General features: G+C 41.9%; 1 protein-coding gene across 7 annotated transcripts in view; it reads left to right on the plus strand.

Moving 5' to 3' along the window:
• The window catches only part of herc2 (HECT and RLD domain containing E3 ubiquitin protein ligase 2), a 186,992-nt gene that overhangs the window by 76,903 nt on the left and 92,810 nt on the right, over positions 1-17,279 (plus strand). For all 7 annotated transcript variants that reach the window (XM_067985782.1, XM_067985783.1, XM_067985786.1 and 4 more), the window contains 9 exons: positions 275-430; positions 5,842-6,027; positions 6,199-6,369; positions 10,677-10,780; positions 11,024-11,174; positions 11,920-12,128; positions 14,480-14,612; positions 16,740-16,867; positions 17,005-17,200. In XM_067985782.1, the coding sequence (XP_067841883.1) occupies positions 275-430; positions 5,842-6,027; positions 6,199-6,369; positions 10,677-10,780; positions 11,024-11,174; positions 11,920-12,128; positions 14,480-14,612; positions 16,740-16,867; positions 17,005-17,200 (1,434 nt within the window). The remainder of the gene's footprint in view (positions 1-274; positions 431-5,841; positions 6,028-6,198; positions 6,370-10,676; positions 10,781-11,023; positions 11,175-11,919; positions 12,129-14,479; positions 14,613-16,739; positions 16,868-17,004; positions 17,201-17,279) is intronic.

Genomic DNA, 17,279 nt, shown 5'->3' on the forward strand with positions numbered 1-17,279 from the left:
AAAAATACCTGGATGTGCACCCGAAGAGCTGTGACCTGCAGGGCTACGGACCAAATGCGGGAAATGGGCTTCGGCTGGGTGGCTCGTTTCTCTGCCGGCGCGGACACGATTGGCCAAAAGGCGGCCTCCTGTGCCGTAAATTTTCTATGATTCTACTAATAGTCTCATGTTTTACCTTTTACAAAAATAGTGTGCCTTTTATTCTTTCAGTTTTAATGTTTATGATTTGAAATTGGCTAACCTAAGCAATAACTACCCTTTTGTATTTTTGCAGGCCCAGAGCTTTTAGGAGTGGGATCATTGCTTAAAAAATATATTGCACTTCTGTGTACACATATAGGGGACATTTTGCCAGTGGCAACCAGCATTGCTTCAACCAGTTACAGGCATTTTGCAGAGGTGTCTCACATTCTTGAAGGAGATTTGACAGGTAACCAATTTACAGTGATACTTTTAAACAAATAAATGTACATTTAGTATTCTAGGAAAAGATATTTAGGCACTTAAGTGCATTTGCTCTCAATGCACCTGAAATATGCGATTATTACCGTGATGCATTGTAGAACAAGGGTACCCTTATAGCAGTTCTGACGAAGTGTGCCTGAAAGATTAACTTGTCTGTTCTCTCTTTAGTTGCTGCCTGACCTGTTAAGTATTTCCAGCATTTTCTGGTTATGTTTCAGATTTCTAGCATCTGCAGTATTTTTCTTTTTGTTGAACCCTTGTAACATAATGTTCATTATAGAAATTACATAATCATCATTATACAGGTACGATAGTGCAGTGGTTATATTACTGGACTAGTAACCCAGAGGCCCGTACTAATAATCCAGAAAACATCAATTCGAAGACCACCATGTTTTTTTTAAGAAAAGCTGGAAGTAGAAAGCTGTTATCAATAAAAGTGATCATGAAGCTGTAGGATTGTTGTAAAAACCCAACTGGTTCACTATCATGCCGTTTAGGGAAGGAAACCCTGCCGTCCTTACCCGATCTGGCCTATATGTGACTCCAGTTGACTTTTAGCTGGCCTTTAAAGTGGACTAGCAAGCCACAGTTGTATCATTCAATTGAATTAGAACATCATAACATCAGGAATAGGCCATACGGTCCCTCGAGCCTGCTCCACCGTTCAATCAGATCATGGCTGACCATTGACCTGAACTCCACTTTCCTGCCCAATCCCCATATCCCTTGATTCCCCTAGAATCCATAAATCTAACTATCTCAGCCTTGAATACAATCAACGACTCAGCATCCACAATCCTCTGGGGTCGAGAATTCCAAAGATTCACAACCCTCTGCTTGAAGAAATTCCTCTTCATCTCAGTCTTAAATGGCTGACCCCTTATCCTCTGACTATGCCTCCTAGTTCTAGACACTCCAGCCAGAGGAAACAACCTCTCAGCATCTACCCTGTCAAGCCCCCTCAGAATCTTATCTGCTTCAATGAGATCACCTCACATTCTTCTAAACCCCAGAGTATAGGCCCATTCTACTCAACCTCTCGTCATAGGATACTGCTCTCATCTCAGTAATTAATCTAGTGAACCTTCGTTGCACTGCCTCTAAGGCAAGTATATCCTTCCTTAGATAAGGAGACCAAAACTGTATGCAGTACTCCAGGTGAGGTCTCACCAAAGCCCTGTACATTTGTAATAAAACCTCCTTGCTCTTGTACTCCAACCCCCTTACAGTAAAGGCCAACGTGCCATTTGCCTTCCTAATTGCTTGCTGTACCTGCATACCAACTTTTTGTCTTTCTTGTACGAGGTCACAGAAGTCTCTCTGAACACCAACATTTACTGGTTTCTCACCATTTAAAGATATTCTGTTTTTCTATTCTTCCTACCAAAATGAATAATCTCACATTTCCCCACATTATACTTCATCTGCCCCCTTGCCCACTCAATTAACCTGTTTATATCTCTTTGCAGACTCTTTGGGCCCGATTTTACCAGGGGTGTGGGTTTTTGGCGGGTGGGCAACGCGCCCGGTGAAATTAGTGGGTTGCCCGCACGATCGTAGCAGGCAACACACTAGTTGGATTCACTTACCTGCTCCTCCAGGTTCCCCACTGCTGATCTGCGCGTCGGGCGGGATGTGCATGCGCAGTACGATCTGTCAGCTGGAGGCGCTCTATTTAAAGGGGCAGTCCTCCACTGACAGATGCTGCCACAAACAGCAAAAATTACAGCATGGAGCAGCCCAGGGGGAAGGCTGCTCCCAGTTTAATGATGCCTCACCCCAGGTATCATTAGATGGGGTGAGGAGGAGGAGGGGGAGGACAGAGATCTTCCACCCGGCGGGCGGGAGGAAGCGACCTGCCTCTGCCACCAAGAAGGCCTGGCTCGAGGTGGCAGAGGGGGTCACCAGCGCCACCAACATATCGCCCACCTGCATACAGTGCAGGAGGCGCTCCAATGACCTCAGTAGGTCAGCCACAGTGAGAACACGTAGTCTTTCCCCTACACTCCGTCTGCCACAACACTGCCCCCACCCCACATCTCCTTCGGCACTGCCAACACAACTCTGTCACATCACCCCTCATACCCACTCAACCCTCATCCTCATCTTACCTGCACCTACTCACCTCGCGAGTACTCACCCCGCCACTACCACGCAACCCAATCCTCATACAATCTCATGGCTCTATCCCATACTCACCCTCTCGTGCATCTCTCTCACGGCCAGCCTCACTCAACCTGCCACCACCTGTGCTGCAGCCACAGGGCATGCATCACATATGTGCAGTAGGCAGCGTAAGGCAAACGTGTCGTGAGCATGAAGGGGATGCACAAGGGTGTTTGAGGGTTTGTCATGATTGTTACTTCTATTGAATTAAAGAACAACTCACATCACACATTCTATTGGCACCACTACTGCCATGTCTTCGTGAATCCTGTCCGGTTTTTGCAATAATGCCCACTCCTGGGTATCCCTATGAGGACCCACCACTGATGCCACCCAGTGTGTCACTGCAGAGTGGGTGTAGGTGTATTTGCAGGGCTCTTCTGCGCAGATGACTGAGAGACATCGGGGATGTCCCCGGTTGCAGCCTGGAAGGCTGTGGAGCAGAAGTTCGGGAGGGCAGTGGTGACTTTGACAGCGACAGGTAGGAAGATGGTGCACGGGCCAGCCAGGAGCAGCTCGGCATGAAAGAGGCTGCAGATGTCCACGACTACATGTCGACTGACTCTGAGCCTCCGTGTGCACTGCTGCTCAGAGGTCCAGGAGGCTGAGCCTCGGTCTGTGGAACGTGTGGCGAGGGTAGTGCCCTCTGCGACACATCTCTCTCTGCGGTAGCCTTCCCTCCTGCTGTGCAGGTGGATGTGTCACAGCACTCTGTTGTGGAGCTCCACGTGTCAGAGGTGGACGGCGTGGATGGTGAGGCTGGTGATGCTGTTCGCCCTCCGAGGAGGTCATGACTGCAGCTACGGCGGCCCCCATCCGGAAGATGTACATCTGAGGGGGTCCGCAAGGTAGGTGCATATCTCCGGACCTCGGGGTGAGTGTGCAGGTTGGTGACTTCGACCATCAGGAGGAGGGTGGTGGAGGCCAACCTTTGTCCCAAGTGACAGAGCGGTCCCCTGCAATGGCTGAGGGTCCCCCCCCCCCCCCCCCCCCCCCCGTCAAATGGACCTTTGCAGCTGCCACAGGCTGACAGCTGCAACACGTCCATTTCAACTGGGAGTGTTTCCCCCAGTGTGTGAAACAGTCCCATGTTTATCCAAAATCACACACAGTCCCTTAATCAGGTCAGTTAATGACCTGAACAAGCAAAGTAAATACACTCAAGTGGCATCCCGCTGGCTTTAATTGCCTGCGGGATTCCTACCAGCGGGGGCTGCGCGCGCACGCCGGCGTGTCATCGGGGAACCCGGAAGTGGGCGGGATCGAGGCGCAATCCGGTCCCGCACCTGGATTTTGGGATTTTTGGGGCCCCCCCGCCGAGAACGCACCCGGTAGCGGGTGCTAAAATCGGGCCCTTTGTGTCCTCCTCACAGCTTACTTTCCCATCTAGCTTTGTATCATCAGCAAACTTGGGTACATTACACTCGGTCCCTTCATCTAAGTCATTAGTGTAGATTGTAAACAGCTGAGTTCAAGCACCGATCCTTACGGTACCCCACTAGTTACAGCCTGCCAACCTGAAAATGACCCATTTATCCCTACTCTCTTTTCTGTCCATTAACCAATCCTCTATCCATGCTAATACGTTATCCCCAACCCCTTGAGCCCTTATCTTATGTAACAACCTTTTATGTGGCACCTTATGTAATGCTTTTGAAAATCGAAATGTACTACATCTACTGGTTTCCCCTTTATCTACCCTGCTAGTTATATCCTCAAAAAACTCTTAATAAATTTGTCAAACATGATTTCCCTTTCATAAAACAATGTTGATTCTGCCTAATCATATTATGATGTTCTAAGTGCCCTGTTACCACTTCCTTAATAATGGATTCCAGCATTTTCCCGACGACTGATGTATTAAAGAAGGTGGTCCACCATCACCTTAGGGCAACTAGGGATGGGCAATAAATGTCAGCCTTGCCGACGATGCCTTTGCTCGCACTATCCGCCTCCACTTTCTCTGCTACTGTTCTGGCTAATTCCCAGTGTTCTTTATTCAGGTTCTCCACAATAATTCATTTCTTTAGACAAGCCTGCACTTCCCATCTATGCTAAGCATTGCTGCAGAGGGTGAATACCCCATTGGGTTATGTACAGGAACTGATATGGCTGCCGCACTGCACTCCAGATTTCCCTGAAGCGATGGGAGAACAGCATGCTGCCAGACCATGTGGTTCAGGCTAAAAGTACTCATGTATGTTTATTAAGTAGTGGAAGTATAGAGACAAAATGCAGATTAAATAGCATACAGTACTTTACTTATCTGCACATCATCTATTCCAAAATAATGAGTTCCAAACTCTTATTAATTCTCTTCAATAATTTTTCAGTAAAGTGGTGCAAAGGAAGAGGAAACGATATCCTTCACAATTAAACTAAACAAATATGTTGATCAAAACCAGGGTCAGAATAGTTGTACATTGATAGAAACCGAATTAATTACCAATCTAAACCCTGCTCAAGTCTCACATACTGAATAAATGCCTTGATGAGTCATTGTGCGCAAGTAATTCAGGCACCAGATTTTGTACTTGTTCTCTTTCTCTTTGTTTAGTCCCATTTAAGGGCTTGTTTATCTTCCAGTTTCCAGTTCTGCATGTTATAAATTGGATAGCCAGGTGGTGAAGGATAGAATACTGTGGCCTTGTTCTCAGTTGCTTCCAAGCCTTTATTCAGAGACTAACACAGCCCACACCCTACATAGCTCCCTTTATAAATGGATACAAGAGACTCCCCAATTGATACCCACCACCTGAATACAATTAACACTAATTGATATAAATCACATAGATACCATTAACATTGCGTCTCCATCCAAAAACATTAACCTGTCTTTTCTCTTTTACAGTTAAATCCCAAACGGTTCAGAATTTTCATTCAGGTTTATCATTGTAAACATTTAAAAATACATTTCAAGCAGCTGTCCCTGTTGAAAACAGTGGGGTTGTCTGGTTTTCCCAAAATGTGAGATTCTTTGTGCTGTTTTCTTCTCTTTTTTTAAAAAACTTTTCCTTCCTACTTTCATCCTGTAAGAAAATCCTTTGAAGTTGGTGGGGAAGAAAGTACTGTATGTGCTTTAAATTTAATATAAAGTAACTTGGTGCGAAGAGCAGGATTTCAACTTTGGTGAGTGAGTTAATGAATAGGTACAAAGGTAACTTCTATTTTGACTGTTATATTCTATTCTGTTTTGTTTTGATGTAGGTGTTCTGCTTCCTGAGCTGGTGGTTTGTGTTGTGCTGCTTCTCACTAAAAATGCTGGACTGATGCAGGAGGCAGGGGCCATTCCTCTGTTGGCTGGATTGATGGAACATTTAGACAGGTTTAACCAATTGGCACCTGGCAAAGAGAGGGATGATAACGATGATTTAGCATGGCCTGGTATAATGGGTATGTCAATTTAATTGATAAGTTTGCATAAAAGAATGGGCAAACTTGGTTTAAAAAAAGTTGTTGAACTGGAGTTAAGTTGTCTGTCGTTCAAATTTTAACTGTAACCTAAAGATTAGCAGCTTGATTTTTTTTTAAATAAGTCATTAATTTTTTAATATGATTTTACAGGTTCATTCTTCACAAATCAGAGCTCACGAAATAACGAGGAAGTTACTCTAATTAGAAAAGCTGATCTTGAGAATCATAATAAAGATGGTGGCTTTTGGACAGTAATTGATGCAAAGGTTTATGACATCAAAGATTTTCAGACACAATCATTGAGTGGGAGCAGCATACTTGGTGAGATTAATTTATAATATTTCAAAAGGAATTTCACTGGTTATAGTGAAAATGACAAGGTAGTTCACGTCTGATTTAATTCAGCCAGATCTCAACACATAATCCCCATCTCCCTGTTCTGAGCTAATGTATCCCAACTTGTATCATGAAACACAAACCCGGGGCACCCTCACACATACAGAAACCATATAAAACCTTTTCGAGAGCCTTTTTTTTTGTATTGGCCCTAAATTCAGCAGTATTGATTGTTACATTTTTTTAAAACTGTAGATTTTTTAAGCTGCACAGAGTGCCAATAGATGGGAGTCATGCCACGGATGAGGAGCATACTAGAATGGCTGTACATAGAACAGCTGCCTGAGCCTGGCAAACCACGGGGAGCATCTTTGGCCATTTCCAAGTCTTGGTCCCTGCTGTTGATGTCACAGAGTGGCCTAGCAGGGAGGAAGCTTGACCTGGTGGGTCTTTTTGCTGCTCAAAAAATCTGTAACCATTTTTTTGAAATCAATCAAGATTTCTGTAAATATTTTTTTTAAACCATGAAATGGAGAGTACTTTGAACATTTTGGGGCAGAACTTGCTCCCGAAATAACTGAGGAGCTCAACAGCGCTCTCCGTTTTTAATGGCGAATTGAAAGAAGCAGCACGTTCCCACGTTTGCACATGCGCACTAAAACGCGGAAAATGTGAACTTGCTGCTGTTGGCTCATCGGCGATTTGATAGCTTCGAATTAAAGGGCCATCGCACGCTGCAATCAGAGAAATCGAAAAATCTCAAACTTGCTCATCCGCCCAGTTGGAAAATAATTAATTACGCCACCAAATAGGTACGCTTAAAAAAAGGTCTAAATTAAGTTTTAAAAGCGTGTTTAGTTTTAATGATTGCCAAACTATTAAAAATTAAATTAAAAAAATGTGGAGTCTCATATTACTCCTTATTTTAATAGTTTTTGGTCATTAAAAAAATTAAATTAATTTTTAAAATACTTTTCCCTTCTGTCTCCTTTAATTTAATTCAATTATTTCTTTGGCTTTTTATTTAAAAAAAATTAATTTTTATTTGCAAAAGCTTCCAGAATACTAACTTTTTAAATGAATGAAGTCTGCTTGCCTGCTTGTGGGCATGACTTCTCTTCCTGACAGATTTTGTCTTCTATTCTCACGGACTGTTCCATGGGCATCAACTTACGCTGCTCAGAGGCTGAGTTGATGGCGCACAATTTTTTTAAAAGTTCAAAATCAAACAAGCGGAAGCCACAGAGCCAGCAATAAGTACATTCATTAATTTAATTCACAGGAACTGCGGCAAACGTTGCCACGCTGCTCTGTGCAAGATCTGGCCCAAAGTACTTTTCGCCTTCCCCAGACTTCATCTTGTAGACAGGCAGCCCAGCAATAATAGTGTTAGCTCCATGGCTAGATATTAGTTTGGGTTGAAATTTCAGGGTTATCATTCGGGATGTTATTGCATATCCATGTGCAGATAATTTTTTTTCAAAATCATTGCCAACTGACAGGTACATATTTAAGCAGTTATCTTTTAAATTATATACATCACATAGAATTTACAGCACGGAGACCACCCTTCTTCATCTAACCCTGTCAGCATATCCTTCTATTCCTTTCACCCTCAGGAAGCAAAGGGTAATTGTTGACGGGTGTTTTTGTGACTGGAAGACTGTTTCCAGTGGGGTTCTGCAAGGCTCAGTACTAGATCCCTTGCTTTTTGTGGTATATATTAATGATCTGGACTTGAATGTGGGGGGCATGATTAAGAAGTTTGCAGATGATACAAAAATTGGCCGTGGTTGATAGTGAGGAGGAAAGCTGTAGACTGCAGGAAGATATCAATGGACTGGTCAGGTGGGCAGAAAAGTGACAAATGGAATTCAATCCAGAGAAGTGTGAGGTAATGCATTTGGGGAGGGCAAACAAGGCAAGGGAGTACACAATGAATGGGAGGATACTGAGAGGAGTAGAGGAACAAAGGGACCTTGGAGTGCATGTCTACAGATCCCTGAAGGTAGCAGGAAAGGTAGATAAGGTGATTCAAAAGGCACACAGGATACTTTTCTTTATTATCTGAGGCATAGATTATAAAAGCAGGGAGATTATGCTAGAACTGTATAAAACATTGGTTCGGCCACAGCTTGAGTACTGCTTACGGTTCTGGTCACCACATTACAGGAAAGATGTGATTGCACTAGAGAGGGTACAGAGGAGATTTACGAGGATATTGCCAGGGCTGGAGAATTTTGCTATGGGGAAAGATTGGATAGGCTGGGGTTGTTTTCTTTGGAACAAAGGAGGCTGAGGGATGATTTAATTGAGGTGCATAAAATTATGAGGAGCCTAGATAGAGTGGATAGGGAGGACCTATTTCCCTTAGCAGAGGGGTCAGTGATCAGGGGGCATAGATTTAAAGTAATTGGTAAAAGGATTAGAGGGCAGCTGAGGAGAATTTTTTTCACCCAGAGGGTGGTGGGGGTCTGGAACTCACAGCCTGAAAGGGTGGAAGAGGCAGAAACCTTCAACTCATTTAAAAAGTACTTGGATGTGCACTTGAAGTGCTGTAACCTACAGGGCTACGGACCAAGTGCTGGAAAGTGGGATTAAGCTGGATAGCTCTTTTTCGGTCGGCATAGACACGATGGGCCGAAAGGCCTCCTGTGACATAACTTTCTATGATTGTATGATACTTACCTAGTTTCCCCATAAATGACCAAATTTTTCCTCAAAATTCTGCAATCCAGTCAAATTACTCTTTTTTTCGGTGCCATCATCCAGATGTTTGAAGAATGGAACATTTGTCTGCTTTTAGTGTCTAGTTTGCTTATCGTATTCCCAGATCAGGATAGCACACAAAGCACTTCCTACTCTGCCTCAACAATGTGTCTTCATCCCAACTGCAAAGGAATGTACCTACTGCAACAGTAGGGCATTTTCATTTCCCACACTAGCTATTCTTGTAGTCTCTGTGCATGTGATTGCCAACTAGTGTAGAATTATGACTGTTCTGTGCCTTAAACTCATTCATTAGGGAATTGGTTGAGACTGTCTAACTTAACCACTTGTAGGACCATTGTGTTGTTGCCATTTGTATAGTGGTTTGGGAAAGAGGCGCCCAATTACATTACCTACTTGTAATGCTAAAGACAGCTAATGAGAAAACTCCCAGCAGGCTCCTAGAGTGTAATTTACTGATCTTTTGTGCTGCCAAGTGTCCAAAGATTGAAAAAGGGCTGACCGGAAAATAGATTGACTATATAGCTGAGCGGAATATAGATTGACTGCACAGGAGGTTGCCGAAGCTTTTTTTTTTAAAAAAAAGGAGGCATTGGGCATTAAGAAAACTGATGCAGGACTGCTTCTTTAAGATGGTCTTGTTAAGTTTGGAAGAGTGAAGGCTGAGCCAATGTTGACAGTAGTTATACTGCACTTTTTCGAGCCAGTGTGAGGTATGATCCCAAAACTGCAATAAAAGTTATGGCATTATGGCCAGGAGAGAAAAGGAACATTTCCCACCAGTCAATCCAAGTAGTAACAGAGAGTGTTCTAACTCACTCTACTTGTGTACTTAAATTTTTAACAGCTTTTTATAGTTACCCTTATCCTATTTCTTTTTATTTAAAAAAAATACTTTTTGTAAATAATGTCTTTAATTTCTTATGACTCATAATTTCAACTACACTAAAAATTATGGCCACTTTTACCAATGTACCACTATTGACCATTTCTTTTTTCTTTTCGTTCTTACCTGGGACAGGTACAGTTTAATTTACATGTCGACCAGATTACTTGCCTGCTTTTGGGCATGTAAGTATAGGAATTTTGAACCCATGTAATGAGATCTGCCTGCCACTATTCCTTGTTTGTATTGTTGGGTCATGGAGGATTCCACCTTTTTAGGTGGGGAGATATTAACGCTATATGTCTTGCCCCACTCCATGTATGCCTAATGTTTGCCGATTAAGAGTGGGGTTGGTTGTATTTATGGGGAGGTCAGTGGCCAGGGCTCTTGTGTCTAAAGGAAATTGTTTTGAGTGTGTAACCCTTGGGAAGGGGAAGAAGTGCTTAAAATTTACGTTCATATTTTGTATTGGTTGAGACAAAAATAACACATTAGATCCCAACTGTGAAGAGCCCTACAAAAAGAGTAGCCATTTGCCCATTGGGGGAAAAAAAATCTTTGCAGAAAAGCTAACATGTTTTGTTAATCCAGGGAACACCAACAGGATTGGTATTTTACAAATGTATTTGTTACTGGTAGAATGGAAATGGTGGTGATAGGGTATTTTTGCTTTCAGCTCAGTTTGCTGGAGAAGACCCAGTAGTTGCATTGGAAGCTGCCCTCCAGTTTGAAGATACTCGAGAATCAATGCAAGCATTTTGTGTTGGCCAGTATGTGGAGGTACAGAAGCATTTAGTAAAGCTGTACTAAGATCTGCTCCATTGTTATCTCAGTGTTTAACAAATGGGTTAATTGTTCTTGGTTCCCATTTTTAAGTACGTTTTGAAAAAATTAATACTATCATATACTACTGTTTGTAATGTAAGAAAGATAAGTATAACATTTCTAACCTACTTCAGACTGAGTAAATTGTTTTTTAATGTATTTAGCTTTTTAATCTCTTTCTTTATCGCTCCGATATAGCCGGATCAGGAAGTAGTCACCACACCAGACCTTGGCAGTTTGTCTTCACCTCTGATAGACACAGAAAGGAATCTTGGTCTCCTCCTAGGATTACATGCATCATATTTGGGAATGAGTACTTCTTTGTCATCTCTGGAGGTCGAATGTGCCAGTTAGTATGCTGACAATACATAATGCACCAAAGTCCTTAGTTTCTTAATACTCTGAGGATTTCCAATGTTTTGCATCAGAAGTAAAAAGAGTTTAACCAAGTTATTGTGTTTACGTCTCCTTCTCTGGTGGTGGTTCTGTACACCTGTCAAATGGCTTAAAAAAATTATTTGAGTTTTACAGGCGTAGCTCTTCAGAGCATAAGCTTCTATAGTTTTGAAGTTGGGTTTCAGCAGCTAAGATCTCTCAACGTATACTTTCTGCTCTGATTTTTTTAATATATGAATGGAAGGTGGGCATATCTGTGCTTTAGTATAAGTGAGGGGGGTAGTTGGAGAGCCTATGATGATCAGACGTCCAGTGGTTGTTAGAGTGGAAAGGCTTTAAATGGATTTCAGAGAGGCTACCTTGGTTTGCCCTACTTAAATTGAGTCTCTTGCTGAGAGGAACAGCATTGACGAGGTGATCTCGCAGCAGGCAAGTCTACGATCACATTGTGCTGATTAAAGGGTAGGATATGTGAAGTTGAGGCTTGTTTAAAGAAACAATGGGTAATGATGATGTACAGCTTTTCAGTTCTTATTTTTGAAAGTTGGGAGAAAGGTTTAGCACTCAACAGGTTAACCGTACATTACTACGTGAAAAGAAATCTTGATTTTTATCAAGTTGTTTTAGTAACGTGTTATATATTAGAGAGAAAAATGTGCATTTGTTTGTAGAATTAATACAATTTCTATATTTAACAGAATGGCTGCAATCTTCCCTTTTCTCTGGTGGCTTACAGACAAGCCAGATACATTACAGTTACAATGAGGAGAAAGATGAGGACCATTGCAGCTCCACCACTATGCCAGACAAGGCCAAACTGTATGTACGAAATTTAACGCTAGGTGATCACACTCAGCCATTCCTGCAGGCAATTGCAGACAACAATATTCAAGATCACAATGTGAAGGTGAGTGTTTCAAACAATCAGCTTCTAAAAGGTAAATAAAATGTTTTACTGTGCCTGTTGCTGCTTTTATCTGGGACTTAAAATAATTATCCGCTTTATGCACTTGATATATGATGTAACATTAGGTTTTTGTGTAAAATTATGTACAAAAATTCTATGAACTAAAGGAAGCTGCCGAGCAAATTGATGATGTGGAGATGCCGGTGATGGACTGGGGTTGACAATTGTAAACAATTTTACAACACCAAGTTATAGTCCAGCAATTTTATTTTAAATTCACAAGCTTTCGGAGGCTTCCTCCTTCGTCAGGTGAACATCGTTCACCTGACGAAGGAGGAAGCCTCCGAAAGCTTGTGAATTTAAAATAAAATTGCTGGACTATAACTTGGTGTTGTAAAATTGTTTACAATTGAGCAAATTGATGTCACTGTTGAATAGGAGAAATAATAAAGCTGACTGTAAATTCAAAAATGTTGGATGTGTCAAGATCACTTCTATCAACTTATGATTGTCATTAAAAATTAAAGATCACTTAATATTATAGATGCCTCCTCTGAATATAATAACCCTTATTATTCATGTTTGCAAACATACCCTTTGAAAGTTATTTAATTCAGGCTATGTTGAAGTTACTTGCAGTTCTATGGCCTAGTTGCTAGCCTACACCAAAGGTCAACAACTGTATTCCAGTATCTAGGAATATTTTACAGTAAAAGCTGCTGTATCATAGCATTTTTCTTCTGGTTACCTAAAGCTGTTTTAAAATTAACCTGTTGAAGATTTTTCATATTTTTTATTTTTTTGTGTCTTTTGCTTTTTCTCTCCTATTCACTTTCCTTATCCATTTGTTAAGTGATACTTTTTCTGGATACACCGGCAGCCCTCCAGTAACTCTCCCAAGTGCACACGTTTAGTTTTAAGGCTCATGTAAAGTGTGACCAGGTTATTTAATCATGAAGCCAAGCTCAATTGTTTTCCAGCAGGGGTCGTTGTGTCGGGATCAAGAACTGGAACTGACTGCCATTTTTGCCCTTTAAACCCAAAGGTGCTGAAATCAGTTATATCTTCTCACTGCTGGCCTAGCTGAGATCAGCTAACTTAGTACAGAACAGCATTGAACCTAACCCCTTCTATTCAGTATTGTTTAGTATGATACCATACAGTGCATTTATCCAATGGGTCATTGGGCCAGCTTTAAATACTGTTTCTAGATGAAAGGATACTGATGTTGGGGACCTTGTCCTGTTCGACCGGCTGAGTTTCCGACTCCATGTCCTCCATCACAAAGACTGCTTACTTTCACTTGCATATCTCATCTGTCTCTGCCATACCTCTGCCCATCTACTGCTGAAAGGCTCATTCATGCCTTTCTCACTTCTCGACTCACATTTTACGTTCAGTGCTGTTTTGGTCAGGCTCCCATCCTCCTCTCTCCATAAACTTAAGCTCACCATTGCCAATATCCTATCCTGTGCTAAATCCCACTCACTCATCTCCCCTGTCCTCACTGACCTCCTGGTCCTCCAATGCCTCAGATTCAAAATTTTCATTTTTGTGTTTAAAGTCTTTCTCTCCACACCCCCCCCCCCCCCCCCACCCCCACCTCCTATGTATAATCACCTTCAGCCCTGCAACCCCATCCTCCAAATTCTCTGTTCCTGGCTTCTTGTGCTTACTGCTGCCTAGGCCCCATGTCTCTGTAATTGCCTTCCCAAACCCTCTGCCTCTCAACTGCCCTCTCCTCTTTTAAGACCCTGCTTAAAATCCACCTCTTTGTCTGAGACTTTGCTTACCCCCTCCTAATCTTTCCTTCTTTGGCTTGGTATCTGTTTTTCTTTGTTCCTCTGTCAGGTGTCATGGGACATTTCTCTACATTAAAGGTGCTGTATAAATGCATGATATTGGTGGTGCTGCTGCTCCTTTCTAACTGATCTTTGTGAACTATGTCTAGACTGTGATCATGTCTTCGGACACCTATTTGGTTTCTTCGAGGTGGGTGGGGGGGTGAAGTGCATGAATGGATCAAAGATCTCCCATCAGAATGTTTCCTCAGTGGTACACCAACCAGTCCTTTTTAAACAGAAGCCAAGTACCTTGGCTTACATTATAGAAGCTGAAACTTTAATTTTACCTTTAAAATGATTGTAAGATCTAATTCTGTTTGTTAGAATGAAATATGTGGACAAATGTAGCTGTGTAGTTTTTTAAAAATAGCTTTACTGAATTTTTTAAAGCATTTGATTTGAAGTGGAAGTGTGTGCACTGCTCTCCAAATCTTGATTTTTCTTTATTACTACTGTGTCTGTATTAGTTTCTTTCTTTATGTTGACCTACTTTTGTTCCATTGGCAGGATTTCTTGTGCCAAATAGAGCGCTATTGCAAGCAGTGTCACTTGACGACACCAATTACTTTCCCTCCCGAGCATCCTGTGGAAGACGTAGGGCGGTTACTTATGTGCTGTCTTCTGAAGCACCAGGATTTAGGTTGGACCCTTTGCTAAATCTTAAACTCCTATTACTGAAAATAGAATTAATTTTAATAATTTGCGTGCCATATTCTGAACTTTCGACGAGCCTCAAATAGCTGATTCCAGAATCTTTTTGTAGATGCAAGAATTTTTGGGTCTGAGCAGATCTGATGGACTAATTTTCCTTCGGTATCACTAGTGTGTTAGACACACAGTGCCATCAAAGTAATCGCCACTTCTTGCCCTCTGCATACTTGAGACTACAGCCCAAAGTCCTCACTGACTTTGTACATTGGTCATCTTTCTTTTTTAGTGTATATTGTTCCCTGTTGATCCTTTTGTATACTTCATCAGCAAGCAGTCTATAGTTCCTCACTGGTGTGCTGAATTGAACTCTAATTTTGCATGTATTGGTAGATGTAAAGCTTCATTTTTCCTAAACTTTGATGAGTTCAGATTTGACAACTAGGGGTACATTTTCCTATCAGCACTCTTTTATTGCTGCCTTCAAACTGTTTCTATTAATGCTAAAGGGATCACGGGATATGTGGAAAAAGCGGGAACGGGGTACTGAGCTACACTATCAGCCATGGTCATTTCGAATGGCGGAGCAGGGCCGAATGGCCTACTCTTGCTCATATTTTCCATGTTTCTACGTTAGACTGGTCTTGAAATAATGCTGATAGGGAAACATGAGTGCACTTGCACTGATAGGAAAATTTAAATATTGAGCAAAATGTATCTAATGTAAAAGGAAATTCAGCACTTCCAGCATTTTGATTTAAAAAAAACCTCTATTATCTCTTGTTTTTCCCTTCCTCTTCCCCCACCAGAAAGATCTTGGGCAGTAGTAGGATTTAGATTCTTTTAATTTGAATAATGAAAATATGAAAGACACTAATTTTTTTAATCCTCCTTGGCAGCAGCCCATACTATTGCTGTTTCCCACCCCCCCCCCCCAAAAAAAACCCAAACTGATTACAATCTGGCTGCACCTGATGTGATGGATTAATACAGTGGAGCCCTTTATTAAAAATATTGGAATCTGCTCTCCCTCATGGAACAAAATTCCATAAAAAATTGACTAATCAGTACCTGATGAAGTAGGGAAAACAAAGTGGTGCACTGCAATAGTGTACTGACTTCAGAGAGTGGGAGGACACAGAATCACCCAGCTGGTGAATTCCTGATATAGAATCATAGAATCATAGAAGTTACAACATGGAAACAGGCCCTTCGGCCCAACATGTCCATGTCGCCCAGTTTATACCACTAAGCTAGTCCCAATTGCCTGCACTTGGCCCATATCCCTCTATACCCATCTTACCCATGCAACTGTCCAAATGCTTTTTAAAAGACAAAATTGTACCCGCCTCTACTACTGCCTCTGGCAGCTCGTTCCAGACACTCACCACCCTTTGAGTGAAAAAATTGCCCCTCTGGACCCTTTTGTATCTCTCCCCTCTCACCTTAAATCTATGCCCCCTCGTTATAGACTCCCCTACCTTTGGGAAAAGATTTTGACTATCTACCTTATCTATGCCCCTCATTATTTTATAGACTTCTATAAGATCACCCCTTAACCTCCTACTCTCCAGGGAAAAAAGTCCCAGTCTGTCTAGCCTGCTTGTTAGGCAACAAAGAAAATAGGAGGAGAGACGGAGGGTCAATCTTGGCCTGTTAAAAAGCAGCATGTACCTAGCCCTGTGAGCACGTTACTCACTTGCTCCATGATCTAGAAATGTCGGGTTGGGATAGGAAGAGGGGAGTGGAACAGAAAAAGAACAGTTGCAAATGTGGAAATGGAGAAGTATAAATTCAATTACAATATATAGCCTGCTGAATTTTAAATGGTCGCACGAGAGTGACAACTGACAGCCTGGTCTTTTAGAAAGTAAACAGGATTGAATTTTTCTTTTTTAAAAAAAAAAGGGCAGTAATATAAGGTGGCATAGTGGCCAGTGAGATGCGGGACACAGCTTTGATAGCACCCGTCCTCCACACACCCCAGAGTTGCTGATCTCAACCATATTGCTGCGGGAGGCACTGAATGAAATGTTTCTGTTATTAAAATCTCCTATTATATCAGTTCAAGGATGGCTTAAATCTAATGTGTGCTTTTTTCTGTGTAAACTTGATGCAGGCCATGCAGCTTTGTCTGTTATCAATCAAAGTTCCCTGGGAGTGGATCAAGGAAAGCTCAGAGCTTTACCTAAATCAGTGGGCGATGTTTGTCGGGTGGTATATCAAGCCAAGTGCTCTTTAATAAAGGTAAATAATATATTTGTACATGTTTTGTATTTAATTTCTTTTCAACAGTTAGACTTAGATGTTACTTTTAAGGTGCTGTCCTATTGGTGATGTTATTTGTTGTAGTCTGATTAGTTTGTTTTACATTTAAATCTTAGACCCACCAAGAACAAGGACGTTCATACAAAGAGGTGTGTGCACCAGTAATTGAACGTCTGAGGTTTTTGTTCAATGAGCTGCGGCCTGCTGTCAGTAATGACCTTTCTATAATGTCTAAACTGAAACTGCTAAGTTCATCGCCTCGATGGCGAAAAATTACCCAGAAAATCATCCGTGAAAGGAGGAGGATGAAAGGTATGCAAAAATTGAAATTATCCCTCCTGGCAAGACTGAAAATAAAACACATGTACCCACACAAAGGCTTGTATGAAGC

This window comes from Heptranchias perlo, chromosome 6 (genome assembly GCF_035084215.1).
Source record: "Heptranchias perlo isolate sHepPer1 chromosome 6, sHepPer1.hap1, whole genome shotgun sequence".
In the NCBI taxonomy this organism is placed as follows: domain Eukaryota; kingdom Metazoa; phylum Chordata; class Chondrichthyes; order Hexanchiformes; family Hexanchidae; genus Heptranchias; species Heptranchias perlo.